Raw genomic sequence first — 25,215 nt, 5'->3', positions numbered from 1 at the left:
GCAAGGATATGATCTACATTTTATTCAAAATGCCTTACTTATTTCATTCTTAAAACATTTAAGAGAGTTTTATTGACTAAAGGAATCGGAGGAGATTTGATTATCTACACACTTGTCAAGAGTAACAAAACTCCCAGGTGTGCTCTCCTGCAGGCAGAAAATCTCTCTTTCTGCCACCATCACTACCATTGGCCTAAACAGGGATGCCAGGCTCTTGTGCATATAGCCAGACAAGTCTGTTACCTCCACCAAAAGCAATGAAAAGAAAGCAATCAGACGGTCCATACTCTGAGTTTGTTCTTTACATGTTGCAGCTGAACAATAAATTCAGATCTGAGGACAATGCTGCACTAGAGGTTGCTTTAGATGCAATAAAACTATAACTTTACCATATCATTTAATATGATGTTTCATTTAGGTATTTAGGTACAAATGTTGTAGTAAGTACTACTTGATAGAACTTGATTTTACACCTTCTAAATTACTAAGTTAATATGGCAACATTTCTGCATTATTAAGGCGTAATTGGTAATCTTCACTGGGCTTAATGTGGTGGTTGATGGGAAAATAATTTCTTCAGCTTTAGATTATAAAGGATGCTTTGCTACAGAACGATTATATACGTATACCTTGATGAGCTGCTATTTTATCACTTATTTCAGTAGCCCTACGAGACTCACAACAGGCATCGTTTTACAAGTTTCCTACAGCAGTTCTTACAGTATATCACATTCTGTGTCAATTCAAAAGATAGCTAATATCAAGTGACTGTATTTTTACAAAGTAGTAACGGCAGATATCAAAGGGCAAATGTAAAAAAGCTGAGGCCATGTCCCTAGTGACATCAATCCTTAAACCAAGTGAAAACTGAAAATAATGAATAATTAAGCATCAGCCAAACTTTAACTGAAGTATAGTAGTTTTAAAAGAAAAACACATAGCAACTAGTAAAACTCCATAAAAAATGAGTTTTCCTTTGAAGAAGAAAAAAAACTTTGGAAGGTGCTCAAGTTCTACTCCTTATAATGATTTTTTCGCACCTAATTTCAAAAATGTGTTATTTTTTCATCAAGGACTTTTCAAAGGCTTTCAGCTGTCTAGCCTCTGCCTCTACATAATCTTGTATTTGGAAAAGCTACATTAAAGTATGGTGATTATACCTTCCAGCATCCCATCCCTCCTTTTTCACCTTAGTCTATAAAGTAAGATCATTCAACCAGAAATTGAATGATCATGGACGTCACTGGCCATAAGTCTTTTGAGGAGCAACAGTCCATGAGCAAATGACCTCCTCTCGTGGAGACAGATTTTTTCTCTCTTGCTTGCTTCCTAGGCTCATACCTTCCCTGTTACCTATATGTGATAGGCACATGCAGAAAATCCACTTGACCAGAGCTAGCAAGGTCTGCAGACGTGTAGTGAACCCAGAAGTGCTTGGGAACCATCCCTCCTACTGTTCATAATCTCAATACCAAAAGCGATGAAAGACTGTTTTCCTAGCTTTTTGTTTTCTCCACAGATACATTTCAATTTGGCGAAAGATAAAAGATTTACTCAGTTATCTGTTGTCTTAGTTATTCAGATCTGCAAAATGTCTCGGAAAAACATTCTGTTGCCTTTCTGCATTCATGGCATAATATTTGCTTGCTACAGTTAAACCCATATTCAGCTATGTGCCACCTTTCCATGCATTAGGATGCATTGTCTCCCAGAAAAGATTATTGCCAAAAAGGCTTTCTGACACAGAATAACAAAAACAACAAAAAAGAAAACACATCAAAACAGTTTGCGTTATAAATTAATTTGTCTTCTGAATTAGAAGCCATTGCTTCAGCCATTAATAGAGATGTCCTAGGGAGAAAAAGAAAGTACAGAAAAGCTACCTTTTTTTTTTTTTTTTCTGTCATACCACATCAGGGCATGCTATATAAATGGACAAACTCAGATATGACTCCAAAAATTCCTATGTATAGAAGAAATCCTCTCTCATACAAGTACTTCTACCAGTTTCAACAGACAGTTTGATCTCTTGATTTGGGCTGAACTGCTATCTTTTTTTTTTTTTAAAAGAGAAATCCTTAAAAACAAGCTCAACCAATTGTTCATTAATTCTCTGCCAACAAATGAACTAAGGCAGTATCCCTAATCTTTAGGTCCAGGGCAAGGAAAACTAACCTTAAACTGTCAACAGGAAGGTTTCTTTGTTAATGAAAGCACTCAATCAGCAGAATGAGTCACCAGTAAGCAGATGTGCTCTTTATACAGTCAGTAAGGGGGAAGAAAGAGGACATAACCTTTCAGACTTAGAGATACAGTGAATCTTTGAGAACGTTCTGACAAAATCAATATACTTCATTTAGGGAAAATATTTTGCAGCTTCAAATTTACAAAAGAAGCCAGCTATTCATAAGGCTATTAATTCCACAGGGAGGGAGAGGGAAGAGGCATTCTCTCATTGTTGTCTCAGACCACAATCATTCAAAGGTTTTAGAGATAGCTCTCTAGGACCATATTTCTGATTTTCAGTATGGAACATATCTCAGCACTGAACTTCAGACACAGATGTTATCTTACAGGGACTTACAACTATACTAACATGTAAAGTAATATTATATAATGGATGCATTCTACTTTATTTGACATATTCAACAAATTTCTTAACTCAAGATTCACTTATTAAAGCATTAAAATTATTTTATTTCATCCATGCAATTTCTCAAAAATATAACATTCTTGGGAACTATTTCAAACCAATATTAACAGTTTACTAGTACCCTTAAGCAACAAATACTAGACCTCTTTAAGATATTAGAATTCACCTCTAAGATCAATATACTATCACAAATATTTTGAAATTCCTGCAGGCTTTAGATTTCTACAAGAAGTATAATTTAGAACAACATCTTAGAATAACTCTTTAAGAATAACTATTTACTTTTATGTAGAAGCAACTGTTTTGCAGTATGCTGTAGCTAAAAGCTGATTATTGTTAATTGCTTTTCTAGGACTTCAGCTACACCATTAGTTTACGTGGCCACATCTGAAATGTTAGCAACAACTGAGCTAATGTTTTAAATTGTTAAACAGAAATTCACTCTCCAATTACTATTAGGTCTCATAAAAGTGTCTCTATAAAAGGATAATCATTTTATATAACATATTAAAGGAGTACCCTAACTACAGGATTACTGAAGTTAACTCATAATAATTACAATTATTTTGTAACACCAGCCAATACAATAACTTCCCTCAGTCCTCCAAAAAAGAAAATTCTAGGACTATGCACTACCATAAACAAGTCTCTCCCCTATAGGAGTGGTAGTAATAATGGTGGTAATAACTCGTGCTAAGTGGGGAGGTGGTAGATGATATGTGACAGCCTCTTGACATCGACTACAGCATCCTTCAAAACCAAACCCTTCCAAGAGCCTGAAGGCAAACAGAAGAGGAGAGTGTCCTGTAATTGCCCTACTCGCATGTCCTCAGTACAAGAGAGTTAATTGGAGGCTGCTGATTAAATGTTTCCTTAATTTAATGAGCTATAAATATAATTGATGGCTACCTTTTCGATCTAGTTGCAAAGTCAATAACTGAGTGTATAGGTGGAAATTTCCAGTGGAGCATTGAGAATTGCCAGGTTCTCCTGAAACACACATCAATTTTATTCACTTCTAAATCTGATTTAAGGAGAGATAGTCCATTTTGAAAACATTACCACTATTCCTATTAACATAATATACTAAATTCATGCACAAATGAACTGGATTGGCAGATTACAGGTAAATGCTACACTTCATTCATCAAAAAGCAGGCTTTCTAACTTTTCCTGTCAAGGCTATAAAGATGCGTCTTGCCAAGAGAAGAGCACTAGCATGGTAGAATATTGAGAGGGTGCTATGGGAGGATCAGAAGGGTTTGACCCACACACCCCTGGATCCAGGAACCACTTGTGTGAGGTCAAATTTACATTCTGGATTTTCTCCTTTGACAGGCAGTTGGAAAACAGCATGATTTATGAGACACTGCCCCGTATCACACTCAAAGGTTTCTTATTGCAGATGTCATGACTCTGACTCTTGCCAGCTTTGTAAATTATGCAAGCTTGATTGTTTATTTGAATGAGAAACAACTTTTGGGAAAAGAGTCTTCTACAAGGTCTGGATCCATATAGATTTTCCTTCTTTAAGGAATGCGTGTATCTTATTATTATTCTAGAATGGGAGTGGGAAAAACATGGTTCAGGTTCAGATATGACCTCCAAATACACTGTTTGCTGTCTGGCACTACATTACTTTAGTAATAGAATTTCCCCCCTATATTGCTAGATAGTACAGAGATAAGTGTGGTCAAGTGTTCTTAAAAACCTTTGACAGCACAGAACGGAGTCAGTACTTCACTATCCTCTTAGGTATTTTTTCCTAAACTCCAAGATATCTAAGCACCAAAAAATAACATAAAAGCTGAATGATCCTACATCTACAGCCTTGTTCAAACCTGCTCTTTCTTGTAAATTATCAATAATGTTTTTGAGTCTGTATTTGAGCAGAAAAAATTTGAGGTAGTGTGTGCAAACTACTTGTCTCTCAAGAATAAGCTAAAAGAATATAGTTTGAATTAAAAAAAAAGTGATTACAGTTCCTAGGAGCTCAAAAAATCAACTGAATCTAGACTTTTGTCAAAGTTTTTTAACAAATATTCATCCCCAGAAAAGAAAGCGTATATCTCTGTATATGCCGTATAATTATTACTCTAAAATGACCATGAACATTTGTAATGCATTTTAAGTTTTGTGCCAACACCAGTTTAAAAGTCATAAATCTGAATCGGTAATTCTGCTGCTTTATTACAATATGAAATTTATTAATTGGTTGGGATACACCTGTATGTAATAATTTTTCATGTTCAGAGCACAAGGGCATTTGTGCTTTCCTCTAGAATGGGAAATCACTTACTAGAGAAACTACCTGAGCTTTTAATTCACTAAATAGAAATGAACTTGCACCATCTTTCTGAAGTTAAAATGTTCCTCTTCTTTTGCTCATTGGCAAAAATTCAACAGTACTTTCTACCAGAACAAAATGGGTTGCTGAAATAATTCTTGCCACAACTGCTTTGAAAAGAACAATTTCGAATGTTCTTAGAATACCATTGGCTCTGCTCTTATTCAAATCTCAAAAATTTGCATTCTTGTCATGATATCTTTATTAACTTAAGCATACCTGAGTAAATCACCTTCTGACTAAACAGGAAAATATTTCTAATCCCATAACAGGGAATAGTTAGCATTTGCTTCTTTTAATAGATAGAGATTTTTAAGCAAGTACTTTGCATCACCTTCCTTATCCTCTTAAAAAAAAATGTTCTTCCATGGTATCAACTCAAAAAAAAAAAAAAAAAATTAACATGAGAAGTTAAGACTCAGCTGTCAAATCTGTTTATAGTAAGCTTCACTAGTGCATTCATAGCATTTTCAAATTCCACCAGAAACCAAAATAAGGATCAAGTTTTGTGTGACCTAAATGCATTGTGTGTGTCTTTGAAGCACACAAAGCGGGTAAAAGATGTCTTGAGAACTGAACCACATCTGACTGGCAGCAGCAGAACTGCCACTGAAGGAGGCAGTGCCAGCTCTGCTGCGACAGCCAAGAGCAAAAGAGCAGATGTTACCAGAGATGCTCTCTGAATAGAGGGTTTGAATAGCTTTCTGTAGAAGAAATGAGAGGAAAGGCCCTGTCTGAGTTTACATCCAAAGCTTTTCAAGAGATGAATCAATGTTGCAAGATGCCAAGTCAACAGAAGTGACCTAATTTAACCGTTTCCTTTAAGAGCTTCAAAACAGATTCATTAGCTGTAAAGGACCAGTTCCCAAAAAAAGAGAGTGTTTGCTTAAAGATGTAGCTTTCAATGCCCGTTCAGACAATTTCTTGTTGAATGTGGAGGATTAGTCAGGGGCAAAGGGAATTTAGGCCAGGATGACCTAGATGATAGCAGAGTTCCATTTTGTTTTACTGCTCCTTATATACCATTGTCTGTTTAAGCTGCTTTCTAGCTTTCTGGCTGAAAAGGCTGTTGGGGATTCTCTCCTGATGGACTTACTCTGTCAAATGTTTCCCACCAAGAAGATTATTCCATGCAAATAAAAACGTGTAGAGACTACCGAAATCAGTGGGTGCTTTAACAGCACTATCTGCACTGGCTAGAAAGGTCTTTTCTATTAGGCCTTTTTCTTTCCCTGAAAAAGCTATCTGTTGCTGAGCTAAATATACCATTGGATGACATCCAGAGCATGACCAGAGATAATAGAGAAAAAAATTAAATTATAAGCCTTTGGGACTTAATGACTGAACTTGTGACCACATCTGGACCACTGGAAGCTCTCAGTGAAACATAAGATTGATGATGAAAACATAATACAGAGGAGCTGATGTTTTACAAATACTAAGCAAAATTCTGGACCCTATTCCATTCTCCAGGCACCTGGTGATGCATAAGGTTTGCAAAGGAAACTGTTGAATGGAAAGAACTATTCAGTCAAACCTTTTGTAGCCCTTCTATGTTATCTCCTCAAAAATCCTCATAATGAAATGGCATTCATGGGTCAAAATACATTATCATTAAAAAAGCAGTCTCTGGGGGTGTTCATGCCACAGAGCTTTTACAGTATCCACAGAAACTCCAAATTTTGGCAAAATAGAAGTAAAAAGCAAGCCACATTTCCAGTACTGTCTCTAAGCTACAATTCCAATACCACATCTCTCAAGCAGTCTAGTATATTGTGCTGAGGAAGCAGAGTCAACTATATATTCAGGATGTCATAATGATTAGATTTAAGGATAAGCTCAAGGGAAGAGCCAGAAACATGGAAATTCCACAGCATTTAGGGTCAATGACTTAGCTTGCCTGGAAATACTCCACTACATTCCAGTTAAGTGATTGGTTCTAAAGGGAGTTTGGAATAAATACTTATTACAGTGGTTTGTAATCATCTCATTTTAATGTTGTGTGATAGCAACAGCCTAGAGAGCAGCAAAACAGACTTGACAATTTCTGCATACATATCTTTCTATGCTCATTAAATAGTTATTCATAGCTGCCAAAAAGCAGCAAACTAGACTTAAAATTGGTATATTCTTCTAAATAGTTCAGCTTCTGGTACAATCTTGCTGTTCAGTTTCAGTCTCAGAGCAAGAAATGCTGTCTATGTTAATAGCAGCTAACGATTTTGTTAAGTCAAAGTTATTGGAGAGTTCTTGGAGCAGAGAGGTTGGAAGCTATTAAGGTCTTTATGCTAGTTAGTTACGTCTATCGTCCCACTTTATGTTTAGGAATCCTGTCTTCCTTGAATTATATTTATTGATATTGAAAGAACAGGTATAAGCCATAATCCAAAATCAGAATTTTAATTTGATAGCACTGTATGCTCAAGACAGAGAGATCCTGCCTCCAAAGGACACGTGTTCTACATACGCGTAAGTGATATTTCAGTATTCTAATCATGTTTTATAGTTTCCCTATTAAATCAGGATGTATTTTGACTAATCTTAGAACATCGAAAAGATTTAAAATTGAACATTCTCTCCCTCACCTTCCCCCCTAAGAAAAACCCACTTTCCTTTGTTGAAAGGTTCATGAGCATATACTGGGAATGTTGGCAAAGTGACTCAGTGACGGACATACTACATCTGGCTGGCTCTGACCACAACTCATCAAGGAATTTAATTTCCCAATACATAATCACCATGTAGCATCTGGTGTTCCCAGTGGAGCAGATCTATGCACTCTGCTTTATTTATTACTCAGCATATATTGCATTTAGCTAACCTGTCAGTCAGAGCTGAACAATTCACTAGAGCTATGAATTGTGAAGTCAGTTTTATGCATTTCATTGACAAAGATAAAAACTGACCTTCCTAGGGACTTGGTGACATTTCTTCCCATGGCATAAAACTCTTGAATAAAGCAATAAGACTTAGTAGCTCACAGCTGATTATTCTCTTGATCGTCAAGAGCATTTTGACATTTTATTTTTCATTATTACACTGTATTCTTTATACGAAAATTTCCTTAAATGTATGTGATAAAAACCAAAGTTTTCCTAAGCTGCTCTTCAGAGAATGGACAGACATAGCTCTAGCACTGAACAAAATAACGACACAAAAGGGGTATGTCACACATTAGAAGAAAATGGAATGCATATATTTAAATTCTCACACTGACATATGCAACTGTATGACTTAAAGATTGGAAAAAAATGTTTTTTAAAAATATCTGTATAAATTTCAATGAAATTTATTTTGAAGCTTAAACTATAGTAGCTGCTTTCTATTTTCAGTCTGAGACTTAGTAGTAGTAAAGCAGTCATCTTTGGAGACAGGATGGACACAATGTGCTTACAAATAAAAAGTGTAAATGCAGGCATTAATTGAAGTAAACTCAAAGCTCTATACTGAAACAATGAACAGAAAGACTTAGAACACGAAAAAAAGAAAAAAACAACAAGCGTAACCTGATATAAAAAATCATGTAATAGGAGAAAACCTAAAAAACAACTCCTAAATTATCATAAACTCAAAAGGAAAGGTAAAAGAGAGTGAGAATGCCAGGGAACATTTTAATCTGTTCTGCCTTCAACAAGAGTATAGCTAATACTCTTCAATCTTACCTAATCTGACAGTGTGTTTTTCATTTTATTTTAAATCTGTAGCTGGAAAAGCTCTGAACAAGGCAGATGATCAATGTGAATTCCCTAATTAGGTGAATGCATAATTAATCTAATGAGAATAATCCATTTTTATAATGAAAAAAGAGAATTGTTAAGCAATTTAGAGTTATTAGAAACAATGTATTATTCAAAGGGAACTATTTTAAAAAGGAGGTCTCAATGGTGATTAATAAAACAGAGTTAATTTGAACATCCTGTTGGGTGCTAGACTTTCCCAATCCAATTAAGCCGTTACAGACATAAAGACCTTTGTACATATACTTATCTTGAAACCTCACTCCCCCTTTCTCTTTCTTTTTTTTTCCTTCAAGCTTTCATTTTGTTGGAAAGTGGCTACTAAATGCACTTTAGAAGGCATGGTAGCAGCATCTATTTTCAGCAAGCAAGCAGAATGAACCTGTTTTAGCACCTTCTTTTTTAAAAGGCAAATTATAAAGGAAATAGAAGAGCCTTGAAATAAAGATATTTCCACTACCGAAATTCCACTGTAACTTGGGGAGGGAGAAGAGGAGATTTGGTGTTTTTTGTTTTGCTTTTAAGTGAGAGCCAGTGCATAAAGCATCCAGCGACTTCAAAATCAACTGGACTGCAGTCCGGTCTTACTGTCCAGTCTTACTTCTGTCAGCCATCTCAACAAGATACTGAAGAATTTCTTTTCAAACACATATGCACTAAGTACTCCACTGCTTGAAATTCATCTTCTCTCTGTGCATTGACAACATTATATAGATTCTTTAACTTCTCCTGAGTTAGGCTTAGCACAAATGGGAGATCTCTATTTCCTTTGTGGGTGGTCAATAGCATATACAAAACTATATGCTAGTTATATGTTATATCTCTGGGACATAACTGCATTGTTCTGACCTCACTGGACATTCTTATGTTCTCTCTGACATATCTGTTGGCAAATTTGACTTACTGACTCTTTGAGACTTTTTTTTTTTTTTTTTTTTTGCATTCTAAATAATTTGGTAAAAGTCTACTTTAAAAAGGCATTCTTTCACACACCTGAGGAAATGATGCAAGATTATAAAACTAGTTCCTCCTTTTATTTCTTGGCATCATCAAATGCCAAGATGGTTGCACAAGATTTTTACAAAAATTCTTTTGGAACTGATTAGTCGATAGCTATCTCTCTACAATTTCTCAGATTGTCACTTGAATTCATCCCATCCTGATATAAGCAATCAGACGATCAAGGTACCCAAGTTAGAAGTAGAGTCTCCTCGATGGTCAATGGAGACAGGCAGCTAAGACCATTCCACACTGGGTGGGCCATATCACACTGCAGATAGTGAGCACTTTCTGTTGATGACAGAAGCCACCTAGGTCCTGTAGTATCAAAAATGACAAACTTCAGTTAAATGCTTAAACTAAGATGGGATGAACAAGAGCCCATATCCTGAATAGAAGTGGGTTAGATGCTCTCAGGAAGACTTTCCCAGTGAAAACCAAAGGGAGATTCAAAAATACACTTTTATGAAGTTCAACTTGGTTCAGTCAAAATTCTTCACCTTAAAGCTTCTTCTTAAAGCAGAAAATTCATATTAAAAATATCCAGTTAAAAACCTCAACCTCTACAGAAACATTCAGATCTACTATTTGAAATAACCTCCTCCACTGTTTTAACTTTAAAAAACTGTACGTTTTGCCAAAATTAAAATTTTATTGACTGAAAATTAAAAAAGAAAAATCATGTAGGAACCCTACTTCTGCAGTCTTTCCTCAGTCATTTTTTCTTCTTCCTGATTCATCTATATCATTCATAATACAATGGCTCTTCACAAAGTTCAGATGTTCACATAGCTGGCATATAAAAGGGAAGGAAAAAAACCTAAAAGGGCGCACAGGTGAGCAGCCGCCTGCATTTTCAGCCTGAAAAGTGACTGCATCCCTATCTGGAAATTCTCTTGCGGGGTCACTATAGCAACAGCCATTTCCCGTTATGTCTAACGAAGTAGCAACATGTCTGCAGCGTGCAGGGATTTGTAGCCCTTCAGCTTTCCACTAGTTCTGCTCCCTTCAGACATCTCCAAGCATAATGAGTTTGAGAAATACCATTTTAAATCCAAATTCACAGCCAGCTAATTATCTATACAAAACTAACTGTAACACCAGTTTCATCGAAGAAATGTGCTGCACTGGTGTAATACCAAGAAGCAATCATGAAGCTGTTCACATCTCCCCAGATTTCCACGTGACCAAATAAGCTGACTCCTGCACCAGCTCACATCTTCTAAGGATAGCTTTGGCTGAATTAAAGCACATTAAAATACAAGCGTAAGCCTCTTAAAAGATATAATATATGGACAGTTATTCCTGACAGCTCAAAAAAAAATCCAAAAGGTTAGATGTCAAAAAGAACATCTGCACATCCTTGGAGCAGAAATTACAAGTGTGAGCATCCATGTGCACTTGGAATAGTATCTTCAGTCCATATATTCATGCTACTCCATCAACACACTGTTGTGTCCCAGCTGACCACTCTTTCTATTTAGCTGTGCTGTGAGGTATGTGTTTTTTTAGGGCTAATGCCAACTATTTTATTCTCTTTTCCAATATCCTCACACTAAAAAAAAAAAAAAAAAAAAAAAAAAAAAAAAGATTTACATGAGAAATATGGACATATTTTCCTGTAGTTTAACATTTGGCATATAGGATACGGACTGTACCAGTGACAAGCTGCTAAAACAAGTTCATGAGATGTAGAGATAAAACTTACCAAAAGCATTCACTAGGGATTCCTGTTTAATAATTGCAATGTCCCTGGACACTGCAATACACATACTCTACAGATTGCTGATAAATACAAGGGACTAGGTGGGAGGGAGGGAAAAAAGCCAAAATATTTTCATTTCAAATTTTATAAAGTTCTGTGCCTGAAGTGATGAGGTTTTGAGATCACCTGTACTATTCAGGCAGATCTAAGCCAAGCACATGTAAATCAGACCCTCCTCACAGCTACTTTGACATAAATGTGGAATAATATGCTGAATTCAGTGAGTTAATCAGAATCTGTGTAATCAAAAGATTCATCTATGTTCTGTAAGGGTGTCTGCGCAGGAAGTCTTTCATAACAGAGACCCAGTGCTCGGGACAGTGAATCTTCCGTGTCTATAGCCCTGCAGTATCAGAATTTACTACTATATTCCAAACACTGACCAAATTTTGACCTTCATTCCTCTGCAGAGTAGAGTCCCATATACGTTGCAATAATGACCTCTGCGCAGTGACATAGATATCACTAGATATTGTGTCTGGGACACAACAAAGGAAAAACTTGCAAAATTTTTTTTGGGGGGGAATAATCTTAATTAGGAAACAATAAGCTATTTTGATACTGTAGTCTGGTTACAGGTGAGCAATGATCTCAATAACCTTTCTTTTAGCTTTAGGCTTACAGGGGGGAAAAAATAAAAAAAAAAGAAAAACGCTAGATCTATAATAAAATGTACACAGTCAGAAACTCCATTGCCAAGATGGAATTTTCAGACCTGACTTTGAATTTGCATTCAGATGGATTTCCTAATAACTCGGGCTGGAAGGAGCCATGAGTATGATTTCAAGAAACAATCTACTGCAACTTTTACTGATTATCTTGAGATCACATCAACCGGTATTTAAATCCAATTAAAATAATGACGCTTATGTGCACAAATACACTTATCAAATTTACCTACACAGCCATAAATGGAGGACAGGGTCACTAATTGCGACAATCTTTAATATAAAGTAAGAGAAATGTAACTGAACTACATTTGTTTAAATACCATGACATGTTCTAAGTAACAATGTACGCATTAATTCTGGATGTCTAACATACAGGATTTTACACTGCACAGAACCAACAGAAAGACAACACGCCAGCAATTCAGAGGAAGAAATCACACAAAGTAAAAACAAAGTTATTATGTGAGATTCATTTTCCCTTTTGGCCACTCATTTTCATTTATTTTACATTTACTAGTTGGAACCAGAAGAGGAAATTAAAACAATATACGAAGATATATATAGTGTGCCTGTGGTTCCCCACCTTCCTCTTTAACTAGGATGAAATTTATTCTTTCTTTCTATATTTTTCAATTGGGATTATATAGCTTGCATTTTTAGATTTGTGTATTATCAGCTTTAAAATACAGTAAGAATTAGTACATAAAGTTAAATATTTTTGGTTCCTTGGGACTAATCACATCTGGAAGTATTTTTTGCACATCCAGCAAAAGCAATCCAAAGTTATAAAGATACCTTCAAATTAACTGTGCACTTTAATCACATTAGTGGCTTAGTATGACAGAGGTATAGCCAACTTGTTAAAAACCTTTTCTAATGCTTATCTATTTCAAGCTATGAAGACGCTGGAAAGGAGGCAGAGGTAAGGCCCATAAACACTCAACAGAAAGCAGACACATGCATGTACAGAGCTGAGGCACTCTGAAGTATAACCTTTAGCTGCCCACCCACCGGCAGCAAGCAAAGCTAGGCCAACACTATTAATAACTCCAGGCGATGAAGCTTTGACATATGGCAAGAGCCACCTTCCTTCTTTCCCAGAGAGGCAGCAATTCTGAAATTCCCTCCACGGGAGGAAAATTATGTAAAATATGGAAATCTTCCTCTCCCTTTGCAGTGATTAACAAATTGAAATGGAGATGAAGTTATACATGGTAGACTAGTTTCTTTCGCTTTAAAAGAGGTATTTTGCCAGTAGCACTTTTCAAATCTTTAATCACTCTGGGCAACTAACAGCGAGCCTGGACTATGTATGGAAACCCTGTCTATCTATCTGAACCTTACCATAATGCATGTAACAGTTTCCTTTGGTAGGGTCCAGCTGAATAGCCTTCATGAAGTACTTCTCTGCCTCGCTCTTGCGTCCCTTCAAGAAAAAAAATAAAGTTAACAAAAAAATATTTTAACAGTATGTCACCATGGAGCCATCACATGCAGTTCCGATTTCAAAATTCCAGGCACTAGAGGAAAACAATTACTATTATCACCGGACTTAGTCTAAGTAAATATGAATGTTTAAAGTGTCACAGTAGGTTTTGCGGTCAGCTACTTCAGCTACAGATCTCCAGACTGAGGAAAAAAATGTATCCAACCCTGTCAATGTTCACAAACTAAGGAAGTGGCAGAAATCCACTGCAACAAATACTGTAAAGGGATTTGCGTGAACATGGAGCTACATGCTACCTTTCTGGACAGGCATCAGGTCAAACATCATACAGACCCAGGCAAAAAGAGGGAGGGAAGGGAGACAGGCTCAGTCATCATCATTAACAAAAAGAGAAGGGAACGAGAAAAGCATATGTTAATTTGACCGAATAGCACTATATACATAGCTGACAGTAGTCACTAGAAACCAAGGAACACAAATAGAAAATATTTCCGATTTTAACACAGGAGGCAAGATTTCACCTGAAGTCAGAGCTCCGTCAACCATAAAACGTAACAGAAATAGAAAAGGTAATTTTTTAAGACAATGACCAATGAATGCTATGACAAAATGTCAGTAAAAAACAGAAAAGGTGGTAAAAAGAGCAGGCATATCCTAAACCTGAAACCATCAGGCCACTAAAGTTTCACTATCAGGCACAAAGCACTAGAGCAGATCCATTAGTGGCCATTACTCTTTTCATGAAGAAAACAGTAATATTGGATTAGTTTAGGCTGAAAATCAAACACCAGTCAGCAGCAGCTATTCAGTAAGGTACCTGTGATCAGTTTATCCTTAACCCCAGGAAATTAGTTGCTGTGGTTTGTATTATAAGGTAGAGGGCCTCCAGAATAAAGAACAGTTAAGCTTAACTGCTGTGGAAGAAAGGCACTGCGGTCTGTGCTCGCAGGGTTGCCTTGAGTGCTATTTCACAGATACATGCACGCAAGCTTTCTCAAGTTATGTGGTCTAGAAATAGATATCTGAACATTGCATACGTCCTGCACTATCCCACAAGTTAACACAGGAATAATAACAAGGTATGTTCATGATTATAGCTGCTCCAGATTCTCAGTATTCCCCTCAAGGGAATTGCCATAAAGACAATAAAATAAAAAGTTCTGCAGCACACCAAGAAGTTTATCAAGACCAGGTTTTATCAAAACCAAGATAGAAGGCAAATATCCAAGAGAGCATCCTGGTAGAGATACCAGCAGCCTTATCATTTACACTGACATAGTTTCACAAAATGAATGTTCATGGGAGGTAAGAATTTATTATTTAATACAAATTTCTTTGGTAAACCTATATGCCTTAAACTCACCATATTCAAAAAGCACAAGGCTTTTGTCAACCAAATAGTGCAATGGTGATAACAGTATGCTATCTTATGTTGCACTACCTCACTTTTTTCTTTCCTTTTTTTTTTTTTTTTTTTTGATATACAGCGTACAACTATGGTTCAGAACAAGAAGTGAAGGAGAAAATAATCTCCAATTGTAAACATGGCATAAATTACTGTCAGTATAAAATAATTATTCAAATAAAAATTGTTCAGAATTTTACACAGAAATATTTTGGGGAGGGGTAAGGGGTGCTGTTGGGATTTTTTATTTTTATTTATTAATTTTTAATTTTAACTGAACTTTACACATTTAACTGCAAGCATTCCTAGTGTGGCAGTAGGTAACTTGACACATGCACGTCCAGCCTAGAGGCTCCAAAATGACAGGTACCAACCATAGATATCACTAATGCTGACAGAAGTAGCATTTACAGATTTTACATAGTTGCCTTTTTTTTTTTTTTTTTTTTTTGACAGATTAATGTCATTAGTCTTAGCTGATTGCACTCTGCCTCTGTATCTATTTCTGGAAAGTAAAAGGACAGTTCACTGAATGTGGTCACAAAACACATAGCTTCTGCCTGCAGAACTATGACCATAGGGCCACAAACTTTTGTCAGACATAATTAATTTTCATTTACTGGGATCACCAAAAACATACGACCGCTCTGTTCTTTTCGGCACTTTCCAAATGGCATCCTGCTTCCAAGCCGAGGCCAGCCAGGAGACCTGGAGCACATAATGATGACAGGTGCCAGTACATATAGCATCAAAAAAGTGACGGGGCTATTAACAGGCCCAAACACTGCTTTACCAAAAAAAAAAAAAAAAAAAAAAAAAAAGAGGAGGAGAAAAAAAAAATCTTACACTGTATCACCCACGGCATAAAATGATCTGACTACAAATGATCAGCACAGAGCCATTTGTTCATGCTGGCCGTCATTTTAACATGCCCGCATCTGTCAAGAACGGGATGAAGGCACCGCGGAAGCTCGCCCCACGCTCTCCACAGCGTCTGCTTTGGTGTCATCCGTTGCTGTTAAAATGTCAATACCTCAGCACAGATTTCATAAGCTTGATTTGTGTGTCAGATGATATAAAAATCCAGTCATTTGACAGAATTGGGCTACTCCACCATTAAACTTTAGCATTTATCAAACTTACGTCTAAGGCAATAACCTTTTTTCTGCTATCCAGTGTATGCTTTTACTAACATAACAGAACATATACAGGGCATAGTTAGATTAAGATGGAAACCCCAGTCTCTCCCATTGTATGGGTTCACTGTTAAATAAAACAGAGGGAATAAAATTTTAGATTTTAAAGAAAATCCACAGTAATTATTTAAACAGCTGAAAAATAGTGACTTGGGGCAGGACGGCATTTTATGTGCACATTCACTGTTAGGTGCACTGACCCATACAAATGCAGGCATTGAGAGACACTGGAAAGCTCCCAATTTCTAGCGGGAGGGTTTGCAGTTGTACATATACAACCACATGCTTTGGCAACATCACAAAGTAAAAAAATATAGGATTACAACTGCACGCTAGCAGGATTATTTCAAGGATAAAAAGTTATTTATAAGATTTTAATGGAAGGACTTGATGGCTTTGAGGATTAATAATGGGATAAAAAAATACTTTTCACCTGTTGGTCACTGGTTCATATCCCGTCCTGGTCAGAAGCTAATGAAAAGGTGTTATTTGACAGCTACTAGTTTGCACTGGGGAAATTAGTAGGTGGTCCTAGCCCAAGCCCTCATGGAGACACTTGATCCAACTCCACACGAAGCACCATCGTTTATGGCATTTCTGTGCAGATGCTGAGGATACACCAGCATAAAACAAGGAATGGCCACCTCATGGCTGGGGAGAAGATGCTTCGTGAAGATAATTTACATTTTGGGAGACTGTGCTGATATCCTCCTTACTGGACCTGGAAAGTATATGTAAGTAAAATACGGCTCTTATGAGCTAGCACACCAGCTGTCCTGGCTTTCAGAAATACCTCGCTCACAACAGATCACGCAGACTTTAAATTGGTGTGCTAACCCCTGACTGAAAGGGGTTTGGGGTTTTCTTTTTCTTCCGTTTTCTTTTTTTTTTCCTCCCTCACAGAGACCAGACAGTGGGCGTTGCTAATATGGTCAGATATATTGTTTAACTGGGCTTTCCTATAAGACTTATGATTACCATGATGAAAGAGAGCTAGCTACGGGCAGCTGACATACTAGTAAAACACCTTGTGTTTATCCTTAAAATATTAAAAAAATAAGGACAAACTACTTTTTTTTCTACCCACTCCATTTTTTTCTGCCTCTGTGCCAAATTTATGTTGAGGCAGCTGGTGTACTTCAGGCTACCGGAGACCCAAGACCCTAAGATGCTAATAAAATTAAAAAGGATTAATACAGCTGAGCAGCTCTGAATAACTCTCTTGTGCAGACTAAGATGACACAGTGGGCTAGCAGTAAGGTGGTTCAATAAATTAGGTGGTCTCTGCATTTTCACCCAGTTTCATATTTCATAAATATGCATCATGCTCGAATCTGTGCGAGGGTTTAATCAGTAAAGCAGAGACTCCGCTCTTCAGCGGTGATACAGCCTTCGAAAGTTTTTAATTAGCTGGTCTTACTAAACTAAGCTAATAAGGGACCTTAAGAGTTATCAAGGAGTTATCAAGAGTTAACAAGGCCACTGACATATACCAGCTCTATGTCCCTCCTCTAAAAATTAATACTTAAGTGAAAAATGGACTTTAATACACTCAGGATGAAAATAATCCCTAGGAGGATCAATCAGATAGATACAATTTTTCTTTTAGTTCTATCACCTCTTTGTACCTTACGTGGTTCCCTTCCAGCTAAATATATCACTATATTCATCCTTCAGCCACAGGTAGATTTTTTTTCTGGCTCAAAATTCATCTACTAGCTTTATCAAGTTTCTATTGAAGTCAGTAGAACTTTTTATGAGCTAGAGTTGATTTTAGTAAGTAACTGGGTTTCAGAGTCAACATCTATGGGGATAATTAATGGCTTGATAACCAGAGGGCTGAGATTTAAGAATTTCCCATTGACTTCAGTGGGAATCTGCTGGAGCTTAAGCATTTTTGAACGTGACACCAATGCTTATATAGAGATTTAGGAATCTAAAACACAGCTCATAACTTCACTTGCTTAGGGCAAGATTCAGAACCTATCGAGGTGACATTTTCTCCAAGCAAAGCAGTACGTATCTGATTAAGCAATAATATATTAGACCTATTTGACATCCATTTTCTTGTTTTATGGATATCATATCACAAAAAGCATTCTTGTTTCATTAAAGCATTCAAAATGATATAGAAAATAAATAGCTTTTTTTTCTTGAAGATGGTTTGTTTCATATACGTGTGTGTATGTATGCATGTTTACATATATTCTTTCTTTTTAGGAAACATTGATATATAAAAGGAGTTTACATCAGGTTACGTTACTGTTAACACTCCAAAAAACTTGTGTACAGTCTTAGGTAAATTTTTAAAGAACAGATTTCATTGCACACCTTGTGATTTATTTACTGCCTAGAAATATATTGAAATGTTCACCTTGGTCATTATGCTTTAGATTATTTTATATTAAGAATATGCAATGAAATGTTAAGTAAATTTCCATGTTAGGCACTTTCTTTTCCATTCAGACCTAAGCCACATTTTGTATTTTCTGATAAAGTAGTGTATTAATATCTACTCATATTTCACCAGCCAGTCAACAGCATATAAATTCACTATCTCCACATACTGTTTTCACTAAGTCGTATCAACATCTTCTAAATTAAATTTGGCTTATATCATGCATTTTTCTATGATTACAGCCAAAATTACTATATGCAGAGCAATAACAGGTGATTGGGGACTACATTCAACCACGTAACAAAACAAAGGTAACTGTCGTTCATGAAAACAGCTAATCCTGTGTGTGTCAGTGGTGTTTTCTATAACAACCTTTAAATTTGTATTGAGTAAAGCAAGAAATTTAGGGCTCTCCCTTATTTTGTCTACAGGAAGTTAGAAACAAGATACAGAGCGTAAGATCCCTAAAGGAGTTTGGTTAGGGGTTACATACATAAATACCTTTAGAGAGCTGCTCCAGTGTCATTTACCAACTAGTTAGCTATCTATTTTATATTTAAATGAAAATATTCCATTTTATAATCAATTCTGTTACTTTTGGCACGCAGCCAAAAAATATGGCCTAAGGGAACTGAGAAGCATATCTATAAATGCAATACTTTGGCCAAGAGCAAAAGAAATACAACTTCAGTACACGTCAGCTATTGAAATTTCTATAGTTCGGAAATGCCAATATTCAGCCTGGAGGTGTTAATGCATCAGATAACCAAATCTAAAACAAAAAAGGGCTTATGGTTCTTAATTCAATAAACATGAATTTTCACATGAAGGGGGACCCTCCTCTGCAAATAAATTGCTTGTAAATGGGAAATTAAAAAAACAACAGAAGAAAACTTTGACGAATTGCAAAGCTCAGAACTAGTTCCAAACTTTGTGCTTGGATCAGTTTTATCCTTCAAGGGATTTAAAGTGACAAGAAAAACTATAATGTCCGTGTCAAACCCAGAAGATAAACTGGATACACAGCAGAAAATATCTGTAAAGTAACAGTGCTTGTTGCTTGGCTTTCTTTAATCTTTTATGGAGAATCTACCCAAGGATTCAATATCATGTATACTTTGCTATGATGGCAGTTTAACTGAAATACCCTATTTTCATTTAAAATTTCTTCCTTGAAAGAAACAGTATTAACAGCCTAGGGATTTAGCCTCACAAAATGAAATATCTAACAGCTTTGTTCACCTAGTTAAATGACCCATTCCAAAAATGTCTTTTAATAAAGATTTCTATACGTGTAGGCTTTCATTTATCATTTACCAAAAGAAGTACTATAAAAATACTTATCTTTTTTGTTTTAAAATAATTAAGTACTAGAAGAAGGGATAAACTACTCTAGAAAATCATACCTAACTTTAACATACAGTGTTTCAATTGCTATGTCTTAAGATCAGTCATGCCTGTTCTGACATTACAACTGTGCTTCCTTGCTCCTGTTTTCTTTAAAAAATTTGTGTAAATGTAGTGAAACAGAAAAGGAGTAGTGATTAAGCTACAGCAGTGAAACCAAACTATGACAGAGCTGTCCAACAGAAGTGCAGACTTCCTTTCTGTGCTAGAATGGACTAAGCAAATAGTTGCAGAAATAGTAAGTGTTGAATTAGTCGATTCATTCTTGCACCATGTTCCTCGTCTCCTTCCTCTGCTGTCCCCTCTTCTTTCTGTTTTTACTAGCTTCTACTTAGGTTTGTCTTTCTTTTATTTATATTTATTTCGGGATGGCTTTCAAGGACTGCACAGATTACTAAATATCACAGGGAATTTCACACTGGCACTCTGAGTAATTTAACAACTAACTGAGAATGGCAGCACACCTTTCTGGCCGTCAGCTTGGCCGAAACATAAGCAACAAACAACTGCAGGCAAAAATACGGCCACCCACCGAGGACGGAGTATTTTGAAACTGAGAAAACGTATTTAACTTCAGTGTTGACACTTTAATGTCACAATCTTGTTTCTTTTATTTCAATCCAAAATAGTGCCTGTGTATCATGTCCGTGTTCTTCTCCCTCCCTTTGGGGAAAAATGTTTTAAAATAAAATATTTTAGATTTTAGGGAATCTTCTGGTGTGATTATGACCGAGTTTAATATGGTTAGAGCTGTAATACAGAAATTTTATAAGGTAAAATAAATTTTTCTCACAGCACTTTGGGTAATTTTCCAAGACTGTAAAAATAGGAGATTAATAGCACTGTGTGGAGCCATGTAAAATGCAAGAAATCATTGTGTCATTTTTCCCAAAGAAATACATCAAAGCTTTTAGCTCCCAGATGCAACATGCTAACTGTTAAAACAGTAAGCTGCCCCTAACCGCATTAGCAAGAGCAGGCATTGTTACCAACTATGCGGGATGAAGTCCACTCACAACAAATAAAGCAAATCTTCAGTCCAGATTTATCTATAATGCAAATAAAGCTTCTCAAAGCAGAGGGCTATTACAGCAACCATCCACTGCCTGGCAGCAGGGGCCATTGGAAGGGAGGGTTTACCAGTGCTCTCTCCAATAACAGACTGAAGGGGAAAAAATAAAAAAGCTTTACTTATGCATGATATTTTCTTAGCATTATAGCCAACCCTTTTTCTCCTAGAAGGTCTATTTTTTATAATGGAAAATGAATTACAGCACATGCTTATGGTCTCACCTGGCACTGTCATTTTTGACAGACTCATTTATATCTTAGAACTGGAAGTCTTGCAATTTTAAAGCCTTTTAGAAAAATTCTGCTTTTCTTTGTGATACAGAAATAAATTACCTAAGTAAGGGATAAGGCCCAGGTGCTTTGACTCTAAACTCACGTGCTACCAGTAGACTGACTAGGTCAACTAACACATCACATTGACACATAAATTTCTCAAGTAATTTATGCAGCTTAACAAGTGAGAAATATAAGAAGAACCTGGAAATACATAATGATAAAGCACTTCAGTGCTAAAGAGCTACAGCTTGTTTCTGAAAGTAAATAAATAAAAGAACAACAGAAACTTAAACCCCAAACAACTGGCTGCTTTCCAATTATTCTACTAGCTGTGTTGCTAATCCTATCTTTTAACCAGTAAATTTTGCTGGCTTAATGTATTTTCTGGAAAATTGAAGAGTTATAATTTTCAGATATGAATATGTAATATTATCCAATTTTGGGTTAGGTGACTATTAATGTTAGATAAGAAGACTGTAAATTCATTAGCCCCATTCCTTTGGAGCTCTTCAGTGTGTTTGTATTTTTTATGCATGTACACGTTCATGTACATCTGGCATTTCCTTTATCCCAGAAAAGCTAACATGATTTGAGACAAATATTTCCATTAAAAAAAATATTTCAGTATATATAAGAATTTTTGACTCCAAAATTTTTACTGCATACAAATTACAACTATACCACTTAATTTATTTCAACATTCAATGACAATTTAACAGCTGGTTTTGGTTTATTTTTTGTTTTGTGTCTACATAGTTTATATTGAAATGTAACTTACAGTTATTACAAGCTGGACAGCATTTTGAGTTTTATGAATATACCTCTATAGCTATTCAGAAAGTAAACTTTACTGAGAATGATTTTGATAAGAATGACATCCTTAATATTTTAAATTATTATTGCAGGACATGAGTTTGTCATCAAAAGGCTTTGGGGATGGGAAGCTTGTTTTATTTGGATTTCTATGTCATTTTTTACTTTTTACTTTCATTGGGTTTCTTTGATTTTGTGTCATTCCAAATTTCTGGATACATACATGCAAATTTTGTATTACTTTGAAGAAGAAAATATTACTTCTGCAGGTTTGTCTAACGACCAGTCAGAGATTTCTCTCATACTGTTCTATGTTTTCAACTTTCCCATACTTCTAAACTTAAATTAAAAAATAAAACAAAACTGTCCTATTCTTGAATAAATACACTTTGAACTATGTATTAAAAATTTTGTGAAAGTAAATAAAACGCTTATTAATATCCCCAAAGACATTTAGAATGTTCATCTAGAGAAAAGAGAATGTGGTATAGAAATAAAAAAATACTGTGTTGTCCTTTAAAGACTTTCTGGAATACATGTAAGTTTATGAATGAAATCATTTACAAATTTTATATGCTTATACTGGGCACACACAAACCCAAAAGAATTAGCACAAGGAAAATTTAAGAGAGTAGATCAGACTTTTGCTTTCTATGGCTGATTTCATCTTATAAAATGCAAGACAAAAATGTAAATTGCCCTTCAGAACAGTAGTGACATTAGCTATATGCAAATCAGTAGCTGGCAAAGATCAGCCTCAGACGGTGACATGAATTAGGATCTGTCACTTACAGCATGATTATAATCATTTTAAGTTTATCACTCTGGATGAACTGTGATTTACCTTTTTACAGCTGTAAAAATGATGCTGTTCATGATCTCACAAAAGGTAGCACATTCAAGTAGTAGCTGATCCTGCTTTAAAATCTCTTTTGAGCAAGATAGAATAATAGGTTGTAATATTAAATATATGTCTGTACCAGGACTTTGATTCCTAACAGTGCATTTTAGTACACTAGAACTGGCTTCACCATGAAAATAAGAACAATTCATGTTGGAAGAGACATGTGTCACCCTGTCCAATCTCCTGCTCAAAGCAGGGTCCACGCTGACTTCAGACCAGATTGCTCATGCAAGTTATTGCTCAACTTAGAAGTAAAAAAAAAAAAATCTATTCTTCATTGCTAAGCTAATAAATTCATCTAGTACACAGTGCCCTTATTTTAAACTATGCTGTAGAACTCATTAGTAAAGAGAAGGGGGGCAGAAAAAAAGGCAGGCACAAGTCATTTTGAATTTAGAAAATATGTTTTTCATATATGCACTGTTGCTAGTTTGTGGCTGATTGATAAAACCAGGGCCGTGCAACATGGACAAAAGAATGACTCTCAATCTGGAACACTCATTTGTTTATATGCCCACGGCATATGAAACTGCAGAGAGCTTTTGCTGAAACTTGGGAATTTACAGCCTGCTGCAACAACAAACAATTTTGCAAATCCCAATATACAGGGTATAGATTGCCATTCCAGTCGCTCATAGGAAAGGGAAGAAAGCAGCAGGTACAAGAAGCTGGTCCGGCTACCCAGACTGGCACTGAGGGAATAAATGACTCACGTCATGCTGCTCCTAGTAGATGTTAATACTGGCAACAGACTTCAGGAGGCTGAAAGGTTGGGGTTAAAATTAAGCCACTCCATTGCAGTTTAAGTCAGGAAGTAAAACATTACTGAATTTGTGAACTTTATAGGTTTGATTTTACTGCTAGGGTTTTATATAGTACAATTGCCTTTGGCTGGAACTTAGGAGCTTGCCTGAAACCTTCCTCCTCCACTCACCCCCCAATTTCACAGACAGAGAAATTTTTTCTATCTACTTTTTTCTATCTACTATTTCCACCCTTCACTTTTACGGAAAAGAGATACAATAAGAAGACACAGAGAAATGTTATCAATAGCTTTGTGTTAGCATTTAGTATTCAAAAAAAAAAAAAGGATTTAAAGAAGTCAGAATTTTGGTTCCAAAAAAAAAAAAAAAAAAAAAAAAGACAGATGAGAAGAAACACGCCTCCACAGTGCACAGTGTCTCTCCCCTTACATCAGAAAATTAATTTTTCTCTGGCCTAAATACGTAGGCTGTGAATAAATGACAGGGAGTCTAAGTAGCAAAGTTTAGTAGAAGAAGAAATTGCTGTGGTTCCTCAAGATTGGTACTAACTATAGCAAAGGGAGTAGCTTTAACTATACTGAGTCCCAAAGGAGTCTATGTAGGCTTCCAATAAGCGTTGTCAGCTATGGCAATCACATACATACTATGGGAACTAATGCTAGTACAGTCCAGTGTACTAGAAACTTTTCAAAATTCATTTCACATGAATAAGTGAGCAGATGGTAGGCTGTAAAACTGATTAAGGGTAGATCTCCAACATGGAGACAAAAATTTCATATTCCACTGCCAAATCTCCTCATCATCCAACTTTTTGTTGAATGTCTTTTCAGACTTTGTAGCTGAAAGAATGAGATACCCAAATTCAATCAAGACAAATGAACATTTTTTCTCATGAACAAAATATCCTGCTGAAAAAGTTTCCTCCGACTTTCACTCCACCATCTTACACCATCTTACAAGCTTTTGCTTGTTACATTTGTGAAATCCTGTGTCACTATATGAAGGAAGGACATCAGCACCGCCTTTTTGGCTTAGGCTGCTCTTAAGCGAATGGATATCAACCTGTCTCTACATGTTGCCCTGAACATGTGAAGAAGTGAGAGTGATAAAAGAAAAAGTGTCAAGAGATGGTAATAAATAACCTTGATGAGAACAGATTCAAATTATAGCAAAGAGTGGGTGTTGATAAGTGAGCATGCATTGAAAAAGAAGAGGAAGAGTATTTTATAGGTCTATCATGGTGAGGTATTCAGAGTTCAAAGTTGTATACAGCTCTTGTCATTTTTGCTAATGAGACACATTCTTTCACAAACATAGTTCAGATCCTCAAGGCACAAACCACCTCACATGTATCTTGTGTTT

At 36.0% G+C, this 25,215-nt stretch overlaps 1 protein-coding gene across 1 annotated transcript in view; it reads right to left on the bottom strand.

Moving 5' to 3' along the window:
- TMTC2 (transmembrane O-mannosyltransferase targeting cadherins 2) overlaps positions 1-25,215 on the bottom strand; it is a 251,582-nt gene that overhangs the window by 34,896 nt on the left and 191,471 nt on the right. Inside the window, exon 9 of the mRNA XM_062584900.1 lies at positions 13,517-13,598. Within this exon, the coding sequence (XP_062440884.1) occupies positions 13,517-13,598 (82 nt within the window). The remainder of the gene's footprint in view (positions 1-13,516; positions 13,599-25,215) is intronic.

Source organism: Rhea pennata, chromosome 1 (assembly GCF_028389875.1).
Source record: "Rhea pennata isolate bPtePen1 chromosome 1, bPtePen1.pri, whole genome shotgun sequence".
Lineage (NCBI taxonomy): Eukaryota > Metazoa > Chordata > Aves > Rheiformes > Rheidae > Rhea > Rhea pennata.
The sequence above is the reverse complement of the archived record's forward strand: the minus strand, read 5'-3'. Positions and strand labels throughout refer to the sequence as shown.